The sequence below is a fragment of the Delphinapterus leucas genome, chromosome 16 (genome assembly GCF_059928025.1).
Source record: "Delphinapterus leucas isolate spDelLeu-1000000601 "Yukka" chromosome 16, BTC_Dleu_Yukka2, whole genome shotgun sequence".
In the NCBI taxonomy this organism is placed as follows: Eukaryota; Metazoa; Chordata; class Mammalia; order Artiodactyla; family Monodontidae; genus Delphinapterus; species Delphinapterus leucas.
Window position 1 is genome coordinate 59,896,198 of NC_143144.1, and position 21,621 is coordinate 59,917,818.

The following is a 21,621-nucleotide window of genomic DNA, read 5'->3' on the forward strand; positions in this document are numbered from 1 at the left end:
GCCGGGCGGGCGCTGGGAGTCCGCAACCGGGAGCAGGCTTGGGAGCCGGCGGGTCCGCGGCAAGGAGGTACCGGCTCTGGAGCAGAAGCCGGGCGGAAGCTGGAACGGCGGTGCAGGTGGCGCTGCGTGAGTGAGTGGTGGGGCCGCGGAGGTGCAGGAACTCTCGCCTGCCGCACACCCCCGCCCCGGAGCGAACTTTCCCGATATGGGGAAGCTGGGGATTGGGGTTGAGGAGGGGGGTCCCCGGTCCGGGGGCCGCAGGCCAGGAGTCTGAACAGGGAACCTACACGGAAACTCACACTGACGGGCCCACACACGCGCGCACACAAACACACACGCGTACTGGAGACACACGAACACACGTGCATTCCGGGGCGGACGCGCCCAGTGAGTTAACGCTAGTAGTCCGTGGAGCAGCGCCACTGGCCCGCGAGGACCCCCCAGCGGGCAGGGCGCGCTGCTGTCGCGTACTTGATGGGGGTCGGAGGAAAGAGCCGCCCAGTGACCGCGGATGGGGGCGGGCCGGGTGGGACACCTCCGGAGGCTCCTGCTTCCCTGCCGCCCGCAGGTGAAGACTAAGACGTAAACAGGCGCTGAGCACGTGATCGCTTCGCCCACCAGCGGGCTGTCCTCCCCCCACCCCAGCCTCGGGGCGGGAACCTCCCTCCGCGGTACTCAGCAAGTTTGCCAGGTATCTTGCCGGGCTGTATTTCATTCTCCTCCTGGAGGTGATCAGCCCCCCCCCGCCCAGGAATGGGAACACAACGCCCCCTGGAGTTGGGGTAGCGCAGGAGGACCAGAGACTGTTGCGCTGGGGTGGGGTTACCTGGGTTCCTCGTCCTCCTTCTCCGGAACATGGTGCCCCCATCCCTGAAAGTATCCCTGAAGGGGGTGCTATTCTGGATGGCAGTGTACAGCAGCCCCCGCCCGGACCTCCAGCCCAGGGAGCAGCTGCGGGAGCGCCTGTGGGTCCCCTTCCTACTACCACTCTTCCTTGCAGAACTGGGAGCTCCTACCCCCAAAGTAGAAGCAAAAGACCCACTCATGCAAGAGTGGGAGTCCCCCTTCCCCAGAGGTTGCATGAGCGTACACATCACTTCAATACCAGAGTGGGCCTATCTCCCTCTGGTAGAAGGGAGGACGGCCCCCCTCCCCCCAGGGAATGAGGTAGTGGGCAGCGGCCCTCGGCTTCCCTCCCTGCCCCACCCCCCACCTCTACACACTCGCTGAGCCCAGCTGCTGCCTGAGCTTCTGGGCAGGCTGCCAGAAAGGGGAGGAGGCTCCTGGTGTCCCAGGAGGCTGGGATCAGGGTAAGGCCAGCAGAGGGGGTCTCCACGGGGGACGGGGGGCTCAGTCTGTTCTTGTAAGGCTGAGGGTCTAGGGTGAGCCTGAGGGTGGCTGGGCTATGTTTCCCTTTACAGGGAAAAAGAAAGAAAAACAACCCTTTCCATAGAGCTAAAAATAGAGCTGAGAGCCGGCCAGGGCTGTGGCCTGGAAGGGGGGGAATGCTCCTTCCTGGGGCGGAGGAGCTCCGGCGGGCCTTGGCCCGGGGGGGCGGGGTTAGGGGGCAGGAGGCTGTCCTTGCCCAGGGGTGCGGGCATCAGCTGACCTGACTAGGTCACAGAGACCCCTACGGGCAAGTCTATGTGTTAAAATGTTTGTGAAATACAACGTGTATGTGTAAGAAGTTGTCTTTGTGACTGTGAATAAGACTGTCAGTGTGAAACATACTTAGGAGACGAAAGCTTGTGCACAACTAGGCGTGTGACACCGAGTGTTTGTGCACAACTAGGCGTGTGACACCGAGTGTATCTCTGTTGAGTTGGCCTGAAGATTATGGAAAGAAGGGACATGGAACCTTGTGATGGACGAGACAGACTGTGTGATTGTGGCTGTGTGAGACTGAATGTGGGAAAGATCGTGTGGGTGTTAAGACAGTGTTGTTTGCCAGAGGGTGAGAATATCCCTGACCCTGAGAAGACAGTGGAATGTTGTCGGCTGTGAGGCTCGTGTAGGCTTGGCCTGTAAGTTTGGACCAGCTCACACCAGTGACTTTTGGGGGCTCAGGGGCTGCCTCTCGAGCAATGACTTCTCTCTTAGCAAATGACTCGGAGGGAAGGTTGGGGAGCACAGAGCCGCGCTCGGGGGAGGCCTGGGCTCTAGTGGGAGAGGGCACAGTGCTGGGGAGTCGGGTAGGGACCCCCCCAAGGTTGGGGGTGACTGGGCTGTTCTCCGAATAGGCCGCTAGGTGGCGCCGCCTCCGCAAATCCAAGCGTGCCTCTTCCAACCCGCTGCGGGTGGGGCAAGCACCCACCAAACCTCGGCCCCCGACTTGTGCTGGGGCGCAGGGCCCAGAGTGGGGGGCAGCTGACCCTCGGCCTCCCTCTCTGGACTCCGAAGCCGGAGAGTGTGTCGGGGGTGGGGGGGGCGGGGTTGGCATCGACCTGAGGAGCGGAGGGGGAAGGGCGGCCGCCGCGGCGCCTGGCCCTTTGTGCTCGAACAATGATCAGCAGCCACTGGCCCCGGGGCTCGGGTAGGGGTACAGGGTGACCCGCTGCCGCCTAGTCCTGAGCCGACCGAGCCTCCAGACACACAGCCGCGGCGCCTCGGAGGGAGGGAACCTGAGTCCCGCTGCGTAGCCCCTGCGTGCGTGCGCCTCGCCGGACACGCGTGACACGGGGTGCCTACGCTTATCCGCGCCCCGGGGGCGGGGTCGCCCCTCGGACCCTCCCCCGCGCTGCACCGCCCACTTGGGCCGGGCGGGGCCTGGGCCGGGCCGGGCCGGGGGCTCCCCGGAGGCGGGGCCGGGCCGGACCGGGCCGCTCCGAGTAGCGGCGCGCGGGCTGGAGCCGGTCGGCGCGCCTGTGGAGCGCTGGGGACGGCCCGGGGCTGAGCATGGAGCAGCGCGGTGGAGGTGAGGGGGGGCCGGGGCTGGGAGGCGACCTGGGGGTGACCCCAACTTATGCACGGCCGAGGTCCCGTGGGGAGGCGGCATTCTACAGCTGCCCCCACTTTATGGAAGCGGCGGGGGTCGGAGGGGGGGGATGGATTCCGGAGGGTGGATTGGGGGCTCCCGGCTTCCGGTCTCGGAATGGCAACTCGTGATCCCAGACTTGATCCCGCTGGATGGTCCTTGGAGTTTGGTGAGGGGGAGACTTTCCCGAACTCTTCTGCCCCCAAAACAGGTCTGTGGGAGCTCGGACCTCGGCCAGACCTCCCTCGGACCCCGGCTGGACCCAGCCCTCAGTAGTCCCCACTTGGCGGGGGGAGTGTGTGCTGTGCCGGAGCGGTTTCTCAAGGATGTTGGGGAGAGCTAGGGGTTCCCTTCCTACAGCCACAAACGCACTTCTCAAAATGGAGCCTCCACTTGCCCCTCCTTCTCTCTCGGGCTTCAAGAGCAGGAGCCGGGCTGGCTGGGCCTGGCTCTCCAGACGCCTGGCGCTGGCTCCCTGGGTGTCTGGCTCTCAGGGCCCAGCTCAGTGTCTCTTCTGGGTTTAGGGGCTCCTGGCTCCGTGGTGCGCAGGGACCCCGGCTCACTGGGTCTGCCTGACCCTGGGGCCTCTCTCAGTCTTTGTCTCTTGTCTTCTGGGTCCCTGTCTGAATCTCTCTGTCTCCTCCCCTCCGTTTCCACTTTCTCTGTGCTCACAGAAGTGGGGAAATGGAGACAGAGATGCCAGCCCCCATGGCCCCCTAAGAAGCCCCTTCCCCACTGTTTCCTCCAGGCCCTGAAGTGGTCTGGGAGAGGGCAGAGGAGGGGGTGTTCCATTGGCTTTGCTGAGGGCTGGCGCTTGTGGGGTGGACTCAGCCCCTGCCCCTGCTCCGTGGACACCAGTCACCCCGACCCCCAGCTCCCAGCTCCTCCTTCCTCAGTCTGGACACCTCCCTGGTTCTCCAGATCTTCTGACTTGAGCGGGGAGGGGGGGTGGGGGCGGACTTAACGGAACACACGCAAGAATGAAGGAGAGCAGATCAAGCAAAGACTCAACGTGTCTCTCCTCTCCCCACAATCCAGTGAGTGACGAAAACCAGGCTCCCACTCACCCAGTTGGCCCTGCGTGCCACCCAGGCTCTCACCCTCTCTCTCACATGCTCCCATGCACACACGGTGCTCTATACACACTTGTGCACCCTCATTTCCTACTCACACACTTGTGTAAGATACATAAACTCATGTATATATGAATGGACATCTAACCAAACATATTCTCTCACATAGTCCCAGTCATACACCATAAATTCACTTATGTATGCATTTGTAACTTTCACATACTTTCTGAGACACCCTATTTACACACTTTTGTAAGATATGCACATATGAGTTCACATACATATGCATGTATATCTGAATGTACTAAATGCATCTATCCAAACATATATACTCACACATTCATTCATGATATTTTCAAACACAGTGCTCAGATTCATGCTCTTGTACACACAGTTTCACACACACAAGTAAGATGCATACACTCCTACTCCTACGCAATTCTCTGTCCACTTCTTGGCTCCCGTTCTGCATGATGACTTCAGCAGATGCCTGAGTCCTGGTCTTCAGCCTCAGGACTGGGGAGGGAGTTCCGGGTGGAGACTTGCTGTCCCCTTCCAGGAAGGAGCAGGGCCTGGGGAGGTGGAGCCCTCTTCCCTGGGTTCCAGGGAAATGAGATCTTGGAGCAGCTGCCAGAGGTGATGGTAGAGCTTCTATCCTCATCCCCTTGGGGTTACTCTGGGGAATGTCCAAAGCTAGAAGGTTTCATAGGGGTTGGCAGTGGGTCTGTGTAGGCTTCTCTAGGCCTGACTGATTGGGTGTGGTGAGGCTAGTTGTCATGGAAACAGGCATGAGCCTGCATCCACCTCTTGGAGGCAGGAGACCCCAGAGGGTACCTGTGGGCTCCCTAAGAGCTCTGAGTTCTTGTTTGACCAGCTCCACCCTTGCCGCCTGTCTGTCTGGGAGAAACTGAGGCCCAGCTGGGGGAGGCTGGGCACTGCCTGGCCTTAGCTCTTTGTTTCCTAATTACCATCTGAGTTGCTGACTGCACCCCTGAGGTTGCCCAGACTGCCTCTAATGAGGCCACCTGTCCCAGGGGACCAAGGACTGGTGCTGGGAGCTGGTAGAGAGGGCTCCCTCCCTAACTTGAGTCCTGGCCTCTGTGGGGCCCCATTCCGTCATCATCCCTGCTTGGTAGATTCAGTCCTCAGCCATGTTTAGACCAGAATTGGGCAGTGGCCTGGGGCCCAGGGATAATTGAGGTTCTTGCCAAGACTCGGAGGGGGTGCCTTGCGGGGAGGGTATCATTGTTTGTTACTGATGTCAGGGGGCTGTTTGACCTGGGACAAAGGACCAGGAGGAACTCGAGACCTTATATAGGGAGGGAGCTCAAGATGGAGAGACTGACACCACTGCCCTGCTCACAGGTTTCCCTGGAGGCCCTTGGCCAGGCCTGAGCCTCTGCTGCCATGGCCATTGTGCAGACGCTGCCAGTGCCACTGGAGCCCGCTCCTGAGGCCGCCACTGCCCCACAAGCTCCAGCCATGGGCAGCGTGAGCAGCCTCATCTCAGGCCGGCCCTGCCCTGGGGGGCCGGCTCCTCCCCGCCATCACGGCCCCCCTGGGCCCACCTTCTTCCGCCAGCAGGATGGGCTGCTGCAGGGTGGCTATGAGGCACAGGAGCCGCTGTGCCCAGCTGTGCCCCCCAGGAAGGCTGTCCCTGGCACCAACTTTACCTACGTCAATGAAGACTTCCGGACAGAGTCACCCCCCAGCCCAAGCAGTGACATCGAAGATGCCCGAGAGCAGCGGGCACGCAATGCCCATCTCCGCGGTCCCCCACCAAAGCTCATCCCTGTCTCCGGAAAGCTGGAGAAGGTGAGGACCAGCCCTTTCTTTGGGGCCTGGGTGGAATCAGGGGTCCCCTGGAGAAGCCAAAATTAGGAGACCTATTTAGAGGGAGGAGTGTGGGCTCCAGATTCACCAGACCTGGATTCTCATACCACCTCTGGCTCATTCTGGTTGTATGACCTCAGAGAAGTCATTTAACCTTTCTGAGTCTCAGTTCCTATATCTGTAAAATGGAGGTAATAGGTCAACTCTTACAGGATTGTTGGGAGAACTACATCTGATAATGTGTGTAAAGTGTTTAGCCTAGTGCCTGGCACGTAATATGTACTCGACAAGTGTTAGCTGCTTAGAAATACTGTTTTATACTTAAAACAATGTGTTTGAATTTGAGCAAGGCCCGTAACTCTGCTGAGCCTCCATTTCCTCATCTGTGGATGAGATAGTGATAATATTTTGCTTGTATGGCTGTTGTAATGATCTGAGAGGAACGTTTTAAATTGCTTGACATAAAGCTGACACTCAGGAGGCCCTCAGCCAGTGGTAGCAATTGTTATTAGTATATGGGGATTGGGGACCCCGGATGGGAGGGCAGGGAGTATGATAAGGGCTTTGAAAGATTGGGCGGCCTCATCCCCATTGTCAAGTGGCACCTCATTTCAGAACATGGAGAAAATTGTGATCCGCCCAACAGCCTTCAAGCCAGTGCTGCCCAAACCTCGAGGGGCACCATCCCTACCTAGCTTCCTGGGTCCTCGGGCTGCCGGACTGTCAGGAAGCCAAGGCAGCCTAACGCAGCTGTTTGGGGGCCCTGCCTCCTCCTCCTCCTCCTCCTCCTCCTCGGCTGCCGACAAACCCCTGACACTGAGTGGCTGGGCCAGCAGCTGTCCATCGGGAACTCTATCCGACTCCGGCCGAAACTCATTGTCCAGCTTGCCCACTTACAGCACCGGGGGTGCAGAGCCAGCCACCAGCTCCCCAGGCGGGCACCTGCCTTCCCACGGCCCTGGGCGGGGGGCACTGCCTGGGCCAGCCCGAGGGGCGCCCACTGGGCCCTCCCACTCAGACAGCGGCCGATCTTCCTCCAGCAAGAGCACAGGCTCCCTGGGGGGCCGCATGGCCGGGGGGCTCTTGGGCAGCGGCCCCCGGGCCTCCCCTGACAGCAGCTCTTGTGGGGAACGCTCCCCGCCACCGCCTCCACCCCCTCCACCCCCTTCGGACGAGGCCCTGCTGCATTGTGTCCTGGAAGGAAAGCTCCGAGACCGGGAGGCAGAGCTGCAGCAGCTGCAGGACAGTCTGGACGAGAGCGAGGTGACCATGTGCCGGGTGTGGTCAGTGGCAGTGACGGGGGTGGCATGGCAGGACATCCACAGGTGCTGGGAATACAAGAAGCATTTCTGTCTGTGCTGAGGGGTAGGTGTTGGGCCATTGCACTGTGACCCCATCCCCACCCCAGCTGTCTGGCTTACACTGTAGAGTGGTTGACACAGCACCACCCTTTACTGTCCTTCAGACTTGAGCAAGTTACTTAGTTGTACTGAGCCTCAGTTTCCTCATCTATAAATGGGGATGTTCCTGGCCTCAGGGTTATCGTGAAGATTAAGTAGGGTGAAGGGTGTAAAGTGCTTAGACTAATGCCTGGCACCTGGGAAGCGCTTGCTGTTATTATTGTTGTTGTGTCGCTTTTCATAAGAGTAGCTGCTACTGTTGGTATTGTAATTATTGTAATTATTGAATGGAATCTACCTTCCCTGAGCCCAGGACGGGAGCCAGGGCAGTCGGTGATTGGGGAGCTGGGGGTGGCCAGGGCTTGAGGTTTGGGGGAGCCACCAGGACCCAGGCCTACCCTCTCGCCCATAGGTGTACGAGGAACGGCAGCGGCACTGGCAGCGCGAGGCCCTGCGAGAGGACGGCGCGGCCCAGGCGCAGCGGGCGCAGCGGGCCCAACAGCTACTGCAGCTTCAAGTGTTCCAGCTGCAGCAGGAGAAGCGGCAGCTGCAGGATGACTTTGCACAGCTGCTGCAGGAACGTGAGCAGCTGGAGCGGCGCTGCGCCACCTTCGAGCGGGAGCAGCGGGAGCTCGGGCCACGGCTGGAGGAGACCAAGTGGGAGGTGGGCCAGACCAGGATGGGCAGGGAGCAGGGCCTTTGGCAGGGGGGTGGGGGTGGGGGTGGGGAAGGGGTAAGCCTTGAAAGGAGGGGCCCAGCCACACCCCCTCACCTGCCACCCCCAGAGGGCCTCCCCTTCCTCACCTTTGTGAGATGAGGCTCCCCCTTTGACCTCCCTTTCTGGGTGCGGGTCTTCTTGGGCCTCCACATTTGGTCTCCTCATTGGTCTGGTCTAAGTGCGCACGTAGCCAGTAACGTTCCTATCCACTGCCTTCCCGCCATGATGAGAATGAGAATGTAGTGCTTGCTGCTCAACAGGCAGTATTGTAAGCATGTAGTGTGGAGTGTATCCTCTAATCCTCGTAGCCACCCTGTGAAGTGGGTGCTGTTAACATGCTCATTTTATAGGTGAGGAAAGTGAGACCCAGAAAGGCTAGAGCCAGAGATCACACCTAGTCAGTGGCTGAGCTGAGATCTGAGCCCAGGCAGTCTGGCTCCAGTGTCTCTGCTTTTCACCAGGATACTGTAGTGCCTCTCAACTGGAAATGTGGGCACTGTCCTCAGTTGCTTCCACTCCTACCAAACCCGCCACCACCCAGTCCCCAGGGCGCTACTGCTTTGTGATGGTTTAAGGACCCCAGCTTTGAAAGCAAAACATCTGGGTCTGTATTCCACCGTAGCCAATTAATAGCTGTCTCATTATCCCCATCAGTAAAATGGGTATCATGATCAAACCACCTCTCCCCAAATGCCCAGCATGATGTCAGGGCCTGACACCCTGGGAGAACACGTCTCACCATCCTTTCTGACTATCTCCCACCCCCAGGTGTGCCAGAAGTCAGGCGAGATCTCCCTCCTGAAGCAGCAACTGAAGGAATCTCAGGCAGAGCTGGTGCAGAAGGGCAGTGAGCTGGTGGCCTTGCGAGTGGCGCTGCGGGAGGCCCGGGCGGCACTGCGGGTCAGTGAGGGCCGGGCGCGGGGCCTCCAGGAGGCGGCCCGAACACGGGAGCTGGAGCTGGAGGCCTGTTCCCAGGAGCTGCAGCGGCACCGCCAGGAGGCTGAGCGGCTGCGGGAGAAAGCTGGGCAGTTGGACACCGAGGCGGCCGGCCCCCGGGAACCCCCTGGGCCTCCTGCCACTGCTGACCCATTTCTCCTGGCGGAGAGTGATGAGGCCAAGGCACAGCGGGCAGCAGCCGGCGTTGGGGGCAGCCTGCGGGCCCAGGTGGAGCGGCTCCGGGCGGAGCTACAGCGGGAGCGGCGGCGAGGCGAGGAGCAGCGGGACAGCTTCGAGGAGGAGCGGCTGGCCTGGCAGGCGGAGAAGGAGCAGGTGATCCGCTACCAGAAGCAGCTGCAGCACAACTACATCCAGATGTACCGACGCAACCGGCAGCTGGAGCAGGAGCTGCAGCAGCTCAGCCTGGAGCTGGAGGCCCGGGAACTCGCGGACCTGGGCCTGGCGGAGCCAGCTCCCTGCATCTGCCTGGAGGAGATCACTGCCACCGAAATCTAGGGCCTTGGCATCCAGCTCTGCGGGGAGGTCTACTGAATGCAGATGGTAGCCTCAGATCCACTGAGGGCCCCGAAGTCGGAGGGCCCCAGGGCCACTTGTCCCCTGTGATCCAGGCCTCTGGGCCTCTGTCAAGGACTCAGGGCTGCCCTGTGATTTGGATGAGCAAGATCAGACTCCTTGAAGGTCCCTGTGTTCACTGTCACCCCGAGGCTCCTACTCACTGAGCCTATTTCACTCACCAACTACTGCCATTGCCACTCTGCCAACCCCGTTCACCCCCAGCATTCCAGCCCACCCAGCCAGGGGGCTGGGAAGAGGAAGGGGCTCCCTCATCTCCACATTCTCCCCATCACACAGCCAGAGCGAGCCAAACAGCGCCAGCTGCTCCAGATGTGCCTGCCCCCACCCTGCCCGTGTTGGGGGACAGGGCTGGGAGCGGGGTCTGATCCCCAGGTTCCAGCTCTGCAGCCTCTCTCCTGGGGTAAGGGGGCTATAGTCAGACCAAAGGAAGAACTCAGAAATGTCTTGTTTATTTGTATTTGTGACCAAGTGGCCCCTCCCCAACACCCAGGTTTATGGCCTTGTTTTCACTTGTATATTTTTCACATTGTAAATTTCTTGTACAAACCCAAAGAAAAAAATTAAAAAAATTTTTTTTGTTTTTAGAAAATGATGAGTGTGCTGGATAAAGACTACGGGAACTTGTTTGACCCCCACGCCCTCTTTATTTGCTGGCTATTCCCCTAACCCCTCATGGTGATGGGGGAGGGACAAATCCAGCAGAAAATCTGAGTTCCTAGTGGACCACAACATGAAATGGGCTCTTGGGGTTTGAGAAACTAGAAAAGACTCCCATCCTGTCCCTTGCACAGCACTGCTTGGGGCTGGGGGCTAGATACAGTGACCCCCTTGAGGGCCCTATCTGAGAGTGCCTGTCCCTCACTGGGGGAATCACCAAGCCTAAGCCCCAGACCTTGGGTTTCCCAACCCCCTTCCTGTCTTGGGGGGTTGGGGATAGTGAGCTGGTGACAGAGCTGCCCAGTAGCACCTTGTCCTTGACACCAAGTTTATCTGGAATGGGCAGAGCCTTAGTGACAACTGGAGAGGGAGAATGGGGGGGGAGAGGATCTGAGCCACCAGTGTGGAGCTTTGGGAGTAGGCAAGGCAAGCAGGAGTGGCAGGTTCTTGAGGCTTGAAGAGGTTAGTAGGTGAGGTCCAGGGGATGGCAGGAGGATTCTCTGGGGTTAGTGGGAAGAGTTACGGGGTAGCCGGGGAGAGTCTGGGATTAGTATCAGGAGGCTGGAAGACTGGAGAGGGCACTGGGCTGGGGGTCAGCTGGAGAAGCCTGGCATCAGCGGGAGGGGTCGGGGTATGGGTGGGAAGGGCGTTAATGGGAGGTTCTGGGAGCCAGTGGGAGGTAGCCAGAGTACCATCAAGGGGTCAGCGGGCAGGGGAATGGTCACCAGGAAGCTGCTGTTCAGTGAGGGCTGATGAGTCAGAGGATAAGGGCAGTGGGTCGGGCCTGGGGATCCTGACCACAAGCTCCATGGGCTCCCGAGCCTTGTTTCGATAAGCCCGGCGGATGGTGTCTACTGCCCGCTGGTGGGTCACCTGCTCCAGGCTCTCTCCATCCACGGCCACAAGCTCAAAGCCAGCCTGGGATGGGGGTGGGAGAATCACAGACCTCCCTCCTCAGGTCAACCCCACACCACCACCCAACCTCTCACCTCCACCAGCTAGGACACTCCTCCCCATCTGGGCTCTGGGCGGAGGCGATGGACAATGGGACTTTTGTGTCCAGAGCCGGTTGGGGGCAGGGTGGGGTGCAGACAATTGCCTTTTGTCCCTTGGGGCTAGCGGTGTAACAGGATGGGCCACCCTCAGGCGCAGGCTGGCATGAGGGGACAGATTTTTCCCTAGGTCTGCGCATCCTTCAGGCCTAACCCCGCTGCTCCCAAGCCTCCTCCCATGACCTGGTCTGAACATGTCTGGCTGGAAGATGAGCATGTACCAGCCCCGCCCCCTGCCAGAATTCAGCTCTGGGCCTAGGGAGTGGGCCTGGGTGCCCTTCACCCACCTGAAGGGCCCCGCTGAGGAAGGCGGCGCCGCCAGGGAAGATCTTTTCTATCTTCACCATGGGCTGCACCTTGGACTCGATGCCCCCAGAAATGCTGATGCCTAGTGAGAGGGAGAAACACTGGGTCACCGTGCAGCCACACCCCTAAAGCCTAGAGCTCCCAGGAGAACCCAGGACCCATCCCTAAATAGAGAGCCCCCAACTTCTCCCAAACCCCCGGATTCTATTACTACTCAATCCTCAACTCACTCTAGACCCCAAACCTCCCAAATATGGACCCTCCCAACTATATCCTAATACCCCGATTCTTTCCCTAGTCCCAGGTCCCCTAGTTATACCCCAAAACCAAGCCCACCAACCTCACCCACACCCAAGAGCCCCCGCCCCCCAGCAGGTGCAGTCCCGCCTGGACTCACCCAAGGACTGCTTCATCTTGGATAGTGTGACGGTCCTCAGCTCCCCACTGGGGACCTTCGTGGCTGCCTCCTCGGCTGTCCCACCAGTTCCGTTCTCAGAGGGCCCTTGACTGCCCCCTGCCTTGGCCACCTGCCCTTCCGTAGGTCGTGGCAGAGGAGGCCTGGCCTTCCGAGGCTTGTGGTAGCGCCCGCTGGCTGTGCTGGGAGTGGGGATAGGTGCCGGGGATGGGGAACGCCTGCGTCCGGGGGACTTGCCTCTGCCCCGGCTGCGGCTGCGGCTCTGGCTTGGGCCCTGGCTCCGGCTCTGCCGAGGGCCCTCTAGGGTCAAGGGTTCTGTCAGCAGCCAGTTAGGCCTCGGGGGCCGGGGAGCCACGGGGGGTGGCTGGGGAGGGGGTGTGCAGGCGCTTCTGCGTGAGATGAAGGCATCTACTGGCACATCCTGGAGAGGGGGGATCCCTTTACGAGGGTGGCGGGAGGCAGAGGCACCCAGGGAGACCTGGAGGCCCCCCAGACGCTCCCTCAGCTCCCCATCATCTTCCTCCTCTGAGAAGCCGTTCACAGGAAGTAGGTAGAAGCCTCCACGACTGTCTGGGGAAGAGGGCCAAGGTCAGGCCGCCTTCTCAACAGCCCAGACCACCTTACCAGACTCCAGTCCTTGCCTTTGTTGGTGTAGGGAGACCCAGGCCTGGGTTTGCTCAGGCCCTGTGGCAGCGTGCCCGGGTTCTATTGCAGTAGTATTTTAAAACTTTCTATTGTCATAGTTACAGTTTTATTTAAGTAACTATGACAATAGCAAGTAAAAATATGACTCCCACACCAAGCTGGTAATTTCTCAGAGGTTATTGCAGAGAATGAGATGATTTAAAAAGTGAGTGGATTTAAAACCCAATTATTAAGGGGCTTCCCTGGTGGCGCAGTGGTTAAGAATCCGCCTGCCAATGCAGGTGACATAGGTTCGAGCCCTGGTCCGGGAAGATCCCACATGCCTTAGAGCAACTAAGCCCGTGAGCCACAACTACTGAGCCCGCGAGCCACCAACTACTGAAGCCCACGCTCCTAGAGCCCGTGCTCCATAACAAGAGAAGCCACAACGATGAGAAGCTCGCGCACCACAGTGAAGAGCAGCCCCCGCTCGCTGCAACCAAAGAAAGCCGGCGTGCAGGGACGAAGAACCAATACAGCCAAAAATAAAATTAATTAATTAAAAAAAATTTTTTTAATTATTAAGTAAATAATAGTACAGATGGTGAGTGGACATGATGAAAATGGTTCTGGCAGACGAGGGATTTCCTTCAGGGAAACACACATACCTCTGAAGCCGCAACAGCCCACATGGGGACAAGGATGGAAGGTTCACTCTCCCTCCCCCAGCCCCCCTAGGGTGTGCCCCCTCCCCGGGCTCTGGGACTCTGACTGACCAGGCACAGGAGTGATGAGGTGACGCTTGGGCGGTGTGTCCTGCCGGGCTGGTCGCAAGGCAGGAGGCCAAACTGGTTGGAGAGGAGAGCAGGTCAGGAACCAGGCTCCCTGATGGGCCCAGCTGAAAGGGCCCAGGCAATCTCTGCCCCTCTCCACTGGGAGGCCACGCCCCCAGCCCCACCTGTGGCTCGGGAGCCACAGTCCTGCCCCCTGGCTGCTGACCTGCCTGGCTCTTGAGGGCCTCAAAAGCCTCCAGCTCCACAGGCATCACCATGCTGTCGAAGCGACCCAGGTCTGTGGGGGCCACCACACCCCTGGGGGAGGGCAAGAGACAAGGGGTGGTCAGGGCTCAGTTCTGGAGGTGCCCGGAGGGACTTCAGCCCTGGAGAGGTTAGGGGAGGTATCGGGGATCCCCTTCCTGCCCCCAAGCCCTCACCACCTGATGTCCCTCAGCAGCAGCAGCTTCGCAGGCCTGTCCAGAATGGCCAGCAGGGGCCTCACCAGGTCCTCCACGCCGCCCTCATGCACGTACTGCAGAGAGAGGCACCACAGGTCAGATAGCAGCCGGGACTTCCAGAGCCCGGCGAGGGGGCATGCCTGGGCATGGAGGGACCCCACGTTTTGGAAAGGTTCTCCCCACCCCCGGGCTGTCTTATCTTGGTGACTGGGTGGAAGCCTGCAATAATAATGACAGAGCTGTAACAGCAATAACAATAACAGCTTTGAATCTTTTTCTAGGCCTCGTACACATGGTCCCTCATTTAGCAACCACTCTGAGAGAGACATCAATTATTCCCGTTTCACAGATGAGGGAACTGAGGCTCAGAGAGAAGGACTTTGCCCCAGGCCACACAGATGAGGAAGTGTGAAGAGGGACTGGAACCTGAGAGCTCTGGCTCCGGCCTGCTGTGGTACCGGAAAAGGATATGCAGGGCGTGGACTCTCCTCCCCACCCCACCTCCCGGGCTGAAGGAAGGAATTTGAGCCAAAGTCTAGGCTGTGCGCCTGGCTGTCCCAGCTTGTGTCTGCACAGACCTACAAATTAGGCTTTGTTCAAGGCTGGAATGGGGACTCTGGGGAAGGGGTGGCCCTACAGAAAGCCTCTCCAGTCAGTACCCAGGGTGGTGGAGGCCTTTCTGCCTGGCACTGCCCAGATGCCACCAGCCACACCCCACCGACGCAGACAAACTGGCAAACTGTATACTGGGAGCCACCCGACTTGGACAGCACACTGCCCCCTAGTGCCATGAGGGACACACATACTGGTTCCGGGACACACACAGAGCAACCCGGGCGTGCACAGACACAGGGAAACAGCACACCCTGGTGGCCAGAGTGAGACATTCATAAATATCTGGAAATTCAACTGTGTGTGTGGACCTAAACCACACACAAAATTACAGGGACCCACACTTACAAATATGGACAATACACCCCCTTTTGTCTGGAGAGAGATACACGTAATTGCACAGAACCAGTCACATATGTGCACACACTTCAAGTCCACAAGCCTGTGTTCAGCTTCCACTAAGTGCCAGGTCCTGTACTGGGCAGTGGGGACACAACGACAGAGAGCCACATGCTCCAGTAAACTACAGACCACTGGCGACGGGGCAGAGGGAGTCTCAGAGGAGGGTGGGAAGATCAAAGGAGGCTGCATGGAGGAGATGGCCTTTCACTGACTCTTAAGGATAAATGCAGGGAAACAGCATGATAGCTGGCAGGAAAGGATAGTGTGGAATAATGGGTAGATAGAGGTTGAACTGGAACATGGGGTACATGGAGGGCCTCCATATAGGCTGCACAGTTTGTGACTACAGTGTGAGTAGTGCCCCTGGAGTTGTGCAATTCGTAGGCTGTATAAACCAGTGTTATATGTTATACCGAGGGAAGAGGATGTGATGTGGTGACCATGGGAAAGCAGAGGTTAGTGAATTGGGGAATCAAATCAGGGAGGGCCTTGAATGTGAGGATAAGGAACTTGTACTCTATTCTGCCAAAGATATGAGGCTGCAAGGGGGCTTGGGGAGTGTAAAGTGATCAGAGAGGTGGTTTATAATACCTGGTCTGGCGGCTGTGGGGAGATGGCTCAGAGGGGGAGAGAGAAGGGAGGCTTGGGGTTCGGGAACCACACATCCAAGTCACTAGCGGAGCTTTACTAATCATTCCAGCCAGGACTCCACCCCGAGGGTCTGATCTCTTGGTGTGGGTGGGGCTTGGGTCAGGTTGGGTGGTAGGCGTTGCTCCCTAGGTGCTCTGGGGCACAGAGAGAGGCCCTCCTGGCCTGGGCAGGGTGGGAGGAGCAGAGGGGTGGAGGAACAGGAGCCTACCAAAGAAACTGACGCAGAGCGCCACCTAGTGGCCAGGGCCTAGAGTTGCAGGCTCACAAGGGCTTGGTACGCACAGCCCTACTTGGCGCTCAGAGCTGAGCGTGACACTCAACTGAATTTAGCCCAGAGGCCTTTAGCTGCCCCCCCAGATGCACCCCCATATGTAGCTCTACTGTAAACCAAGCATTGGCAAAAGGATGCATGAATTAGTGTGCCTCAGTCTCCAGGTGACATACACACAGATACAACCGTACAGTTAAGTCAACACAAACTCAGGTACCCCAGAGATTAACAAAGGCACATGTCACACAGACGTAACACAGCCCCACCGTGACCAAGGTGAGGGAGTTGGGGGAACCACAAACAATTTCCTGAAACTCCTCAGCTTGCCCTGGTATACAGGATCATGCGTACACTGATGCAGATCGAGCACAAGGAACCCATCACAGGAAACCTGCAGGTTCTTGAGACAGAGGGATAGGAGGGGGCCTTCCAATCCTCCTGGAGGGCGTGGCCTGTGCCTCCTGCAGCCTCCCCAACACGCAGGCTACAAAGACTCCCTCAGATCTACCCTCTACCCCACCGTGGGGCCCTCTGCTTCTGTCTGAAGTTGAACGAAACAGAGCAACAGTGCAGGTGTTGGGGGAGGCTTGGGGTATGTTGGGAGGACAAAAGATTACTGACTTGGGTGACAGGGGAGGGTGCTTGGCATGAGGCCAGACCTGTTGGCTGACCCAGGAGTGGAAGGAGGCATGAGGGGTGGGGAAGCCTGGGTTTAGAAGAGAACAGAGAACAGAGCAGGTGACTGCAGGGACCCAAGTCCCGAACTCATCACCTGTCTGGTCTGGCTCCTTCTCCCCTCAGCTTAAATATCACCTCCTCAGGGAGGCCCTCCCAGACCACACCATCTAGTTTGTGCCTCTTAGGTTATTTTCTCATGTTCTTTTTCTTCACAGTACTTCACATGATTTGTCAGTATGGGTGCTTAGGTTTTAGTTACTGTCTATCTTCCCTTCCTGGCTGTGAGCTCAGCGTGTGTGTGTGTGTGTGTGTGTGTGTGTGTGTGTGTGTGTGTCTGTGGGTCCATGTGTCTGTGTGTCTGTGTGCACTCACGAGTTACAGGGGTAACTTCTGCTTTTACTTACCACTGGCCTCACAGTGTCAAGCCCAGATACTGGTCAATAGATAGTGGCCTGAATGAAGGGTTAGGAGACTGAGTGACCATGTACTAGGGCTGGGGACGGGCTGGAGGCTCACCCGGGAACAGTGGCGGGTGACAGCAAGCACCTCGTCGTCAGTCAGCAGCCTCCGGGCCAGGTCCTGAATCAGGGGCCTTCGGCTCTCCCAGGCCTGCACCCTCTCATCCACGTTGGGCAGCTGGCTGGAGGGGCTCCTGGACCTGGCAGAGAGCAGAGTCCGGCCCCTCTCCCGGTCTGCAGGGCAGGAGCAAAAGGGTATGATGAAGGAGCCAGGAGCCATCCATAAGAGGAGGCAGGGGGGCTCCCCTCAGTGGGGTCAGACCCCAGAACAGACTGGCTAAGGGGCCCATGTACCCCCGACGGAATCCCAGTCTAGCCCAGATGCTCCCCACCATGGTCTCCCATACAATCTGCTCATCATTGGAGCTCCAATCCAGGCCCTTCAGCCCCAAACACAGACCCCTATCCCAGGCTGTTCCTTAGTGGAGTCCTAGCCCAGTGCCCCCTGAGCCCCCTGAACGTCCCTACTGGAGTTCTAGCAAGGTTACCTCCCTCATCTCTCCAAAAAATCTGTCTTTGGGGAGACCCAACTCAAGCTCCCATTCCTCAAAAATGCACCCCAATATCTGTCTGCAACCCTATCTTTCTTAGAAAGTATAGTCCAATTCTTTTAACTGCCCCCCAATGTGTACCTTCCTATCTGTCTGATCCCCCATGCTTGACCCCAGCTGAGTTTAGCCCAAAGCCCCTAAGCTACTACCCCCAGTATGCACCCCATCTGCAGCTCTACTGTAAACCAGGCTCGGTAGAGGGATGCATGCATTACCACGTCTCAGCCTCCAGGTGACAAACTTCGGCACGGATCCCGCTCCCCCTGCTATGAAGAAGAAAGAGGCTCAGTTGCAGCCCTGGTCCCCAATCTGAAAATGGGGTTTGGGGGCTCAGGACTGGCTGGATCACTGGCTGGAATGGAGCGTTCAAGGCTGGAAGGTGGTAGGACCGGGAAGCAAGAGGCCAGGCTATTGAGGAGGGTCTTGAAGGCCATGTTCAGGCCAGGGATTCATTCACAGGCAATGGGGAGTCAGTGAAGGCTTTGGATCAAGAGAGGGTCCAGTCTGCACCCTGCTCATGGAGGTTCATTTGGAAGCAAATGAATGGAGGGAAGAACCCCAAGGGCAAATCACCTACCTTCAAGGGACAGAGAGAAAAAGAGGAGCCTTTGAAGGAGAGGAGTGGCCAGAGAAGTAGGAGGAGAACCAGGAGAGAGCAGGGCCCTGGGGGCTTTGGAAAAAGAGATGGCTTTAGGGAGGGGGCTGGCCTGCCCTGATTTGAAGGGGTTGTCTCTCCCATGAGACTGTCACCTTGAGACCCCAGGGAGGGGCAAGGCCCAGCCCCTCATCCCCTGGTTGTTTTTGACTTCCCAACATCCACTCTCCCTTCTGGAAACAGCACCCTGATTTTACTTGGGGACCACCCCACCCCCACCCCATTCTCAGTCCCTGTACTCCAGGGTGGACACATGACCCAGGCTGGCCAACGAAAGCACCTCTCTCTCTCCCAGATGACAAGTGATGTGTTGGGCACGTGATCCCAGCTGGGGCAATGAGAGCCTTAAGCTGGAACTATTTAAGGAGAAGCTCTTTCCCCTGGGTTGCTAAGCGACAGTGGCCTTCTTACCTCCAAGTGGCAAAGCCAGCAAGATAATGAAGCCAACCCAGGGGAAAGAGGAACCAGAAGATGAAGGGGGCAGATGTCTGGGAAGATTGTTTAAACGTTTAGACCCAGCTTACACCAGTAGCTGAGCCAAGAAGCGCTTTTTAAAGCTAGCTTGAGTTGAGTTTCTGTTACAGGCAACCCCTATAGTCTCAACTCATCCATTTTTGGTCCAGTCTCTGAATCTCACCAGAGAGATGAGACACCCTCTGTAAGTGTCCTTAGGAAGCCCCTGACATGAGTGAAGCCTGTCTAGGCCTTCCTGCCTGGCCCTTGATCTACAAATGGCCTTGCTCAAGATGGTTCTAGAAGTGGGTAAAGCCTGTGGAGCTCTGGCCAGGGGAGGTGAAGCCAAATGCTCTAGGAAAGGAGTGCCCTGCCTCCCCTCAATGCCAAGAGCACGGGGATCTGACCCAAGGCTTTCTCGTCTATGCTGTGACTCTCATCAGTTTTCCCTTCTGTAAAATGGGAAGATAAGGCAGTATAACAAGGACCACTATATTTTCTGAGCACCTTCTGTGTGTCAGACCATGTGCTAAGTGATTAACATACACTAATTCACTTATTCCTCATTATTCCCAAAGAAATAAGTATTATTACTCTCATTTTACTCATGACGCTCGCAAGGTGAAGTGGTGGCTCACAGCTAGGACGAAGCAGTGTGGGATTTAAGCTCAGACCTGCTGGAGGCCGGAGTGGACTTTTCCTCTGTCCTGCTTGGCTGACCTGCCCAGTACTTACCTTTCTCCAGGTCCGGGTGGGGGCGGGACTTGGCTGTGCTCCCACTGTCCAGCGTCCAGACCTCTCTGCGCCCGTCCCCTGCCAGCCGCCCCTGCCGCCCTCCCTTGAAGAAGAGGTTCATCAGGGTCTTGGAGCGCTGCAGGGCCCCCTTCTCCCCAGGGGACCCCGACTTCTCCTTCCTCCGCTGTTTCTTCTCCTCTGCAGACACGAGGGAGCACCCGGGGGGCTGGAGGGGTGGGCAGAAGGGAAGGACGAGGGGCAGGGGTGTGGGGAGGGGCAGAGAAAAGGGAGAGTAGGGGGCAGACGGGATCTGCAGCCATGTGGGGAGGTGGGGATGAGCACGGGGCTGGGGTTCCTCTTTCAGCTTTCTACCCCTCCCCCACCCACAGCTACAGCTATGTGAGGAGTGTGTGCGTGTGTCTGTCTGTAGGCAGGGCTGGGAACTCCAGGATGGAGGGGCTGGGTTAGGGCTGGTTTGGGGCCCAGGACTAGTTTGAAATGGAGCCCAGAGCAGGGTCTGAGTGTATTCTGCAGCTGGCGCTGGGGCAGAGCCTGGCGCAAAGGGAGCTTTGGGGCCCAGGGCAGGGTGCGGGACAGGTTTTGGAGCAGGGGCTTTGGAGAGAGCAGCAGCCACCCATCCCCCACATACCCCACAAGGTCAGGTGGCTCTGGGAGCGGGTGATGGGGGGCCGGGGTTGGCTGAGGGCCAGGAGCAGAGCAGTTTTGGGGGACTCAGAGAGCGCAGAGTCAAGGCGGGGGGAAGGCGGGGGGCCGTCGGAGCGGATGGCCGTGTCCCTGAGGATGACTGTGGGCCGCACACTACACCAGGTCTCCACGTGGCCCCCCGCGTCTGGCTCCGTCTGCATGGCCGTGTCTGCCCGCCCCCGGCCTGGGCCCCAGCTGCCCGGCTCCTCAGGCCCCAGGCAGACATCCATGTGGTCCGAGGGCAGGGAGCTCCAGCCATCGGCCGAGCTGTAGGGGGCACTGGAGGCGAACGAGGAGGCGCTGGAGCTGCTCTCCGAGGCGGGGGACAGCTGCTGCAGCACCCCGTTGCTCACTGCGGGCAGTGGGAAGGGCAGGGGCGTCTCAGTGATCCGGCCAGGTGGCTTTGGGGCCCAGCTGGGGCTGCAGGCCACCCGTGGGCTTGGCGGCAGCAAGGTTTTAAGCATGGGGTCTAGGGAACCAGCTGCTCAGCCATCCTGCCACTGACTGGTTGAGAGATCTTAAGCAAGTCACTTCTTCTTCAACCACCCCCTGCAACTCCAGACCCCAGGAGAGCCTGTAAAGGAACCGCAGCTTCTCGGAGGAGAGCCCATAAATGGCTCTGGGCGTGTGAAAGTCCTCAGGAGTTCTTGGTGCCCCTGCCCACTTATTCTTCAGAAATTTCAGCCCCAATTTAGGGCCTCAGCCCCTTTCATCAAGCCTCCCTTGGAGGCTTAGCTACTTACATCGATCCAGCCAACAGTATTCAGAAACCATCTCCTTGTAGGCAGGATACCGGCCAGTCTCCTGGGGAGGGCATGGTGGGCACAGGAGGGCACAGGGGAGTGGGTGAGGAGGGAGGGTAAGAATGGAGGAGCGATGGGACAGGAGTCAACTTTTCAACCTGATTACTCTCCTCCGAGCTCATCATGTTCTAGCCACACCAGCCACTTTGTTTCTGAACGTGCCAAGTTCCTCTATACTTTAGGGCCTCTGCACTTGCTGTCCCTTCTGCCTGGATTCTCTTCCTTTAGCTCGTCTTATGGCCAGCTCTTCAGGTGTCACCTCCTCAGAGCTGAAAGGTCCTGACCCCCCTGGCTAAAAGAGCCTTCCCAAATTACCCCGTCCCACCTCTCCGTTAATTTCCCTACAGCAGCTGTCACAGTCCGCATGCACCTAGTTTGTCTGTTTCCCTCCAGTAGCAGAGACCTGGTCTATCTTGTTCACTGCTGTGACCCAGTACCTGGCATAGTGGCTGCTGTGTAGTAGGTACTCAAAAATATTGAATGAATGAATGGGGGCAGAGTGGGAGAGAGGAGGGGTGTTTGGGATAATCTGAGAGGAAGGAAAGGGAGAAACGGGATGTGGGAGAGGTGGGAAATAGAGGCGGTGGTGGGGGGATGGCAGGGGAGGCACTGAATGGTGAGAGGGAAGAAGTCTCACAAGGGAGACGACGGGGGCAGGGGCCAGGGTTGGGCGCTAGGGGAGAGTGAGACATCACCTCTTCCAGGAGCCAGGGTGAGAAGGACTTGATCCTTAGGCAAGTGTGAGACCCACATGAATAATGAATCCAG

The 21,621-nt window shown here is 58.3% G+C and overlaps 2 protein-coding genes across 4 annotated transcripts in view; one reads left to right on the forward strand and one right to left on the reverse strand.

Annotated features, from left to right (window-relative positions):
- Positions 1-10,120, forward strand: LZTS2 (leucine zipper tumor suppressor 2). Of its 3 annotated transcripts, none has more exons than XM_022569021.3 (5): positions 1-126; positions 5,413-5,862; positions 6,496-7,143; positions 7,693-7,944; positions 8,767-10,120. In XM_022569021.3, the coding sequence occupies exons 2-5, from the start codon at positions 5,455-5,457 to the stop codon at positions 9,448-9,450; spliced, it is 1,992 nt and encodes a 663-aa protein (XP_022424729.1). In that variant the 5' UTR covers positions 1-126; positions 5,413-5,454; the 3' UTR covers positions 9,451-10,120. The 3 variants fall into 3 exon arrangements, with proteins under 3 accessions (XP_022424729.1, XP_022424730.1, XP_022424727.1); XM_022569022.3 differs by having other exon boundaries at positions 28-130; XM_022569019.3 differs by lacking the exon at positions 1-126 and adding an exon at positions 2,458-2,914.
- Positions 9,309-21,621, reverse strand: part of PDZD7 (PDZ domain containing 7) — a 19,737-nt gene continuing 7,424 nt past the window's right edge. The window contains 14 exon segments of the mRNA XM_089898070.1: positions 9,309-10,486; positions 10,489-10,573; positions 10,575-10,670; positions 10,672-11,106; positions 11,528-11,628; positions 11,944-12,531; positions 13,362-13,433; positions 13,585-13,676; positions 13,802-13,893; positions 16,950-17,125; positions 17,718-17,768; positions 19,346-19,543; positions 19,995-20,402; positions 20,794-20,854. Of these exon segments, the coding sequence (XP_089754196.1) occupies positions 10,290-10,486; positions 10,489-10,573; positions 10,575-10,670; positions 10,672-11,106; positions 11,528-11,628; positions 11,944-12,531; positions 13,362-13,433; positions 13,585-13,676; positions 13,802-13,893; positions 16,950-17,125; positions 17,718-17,768; positions 19,346-19,543; positions 19,995-20,402; positions 20,794-20,854 (2,652 nt within the window). The 3' untranslated portion in view covers positions 9,309-10,289.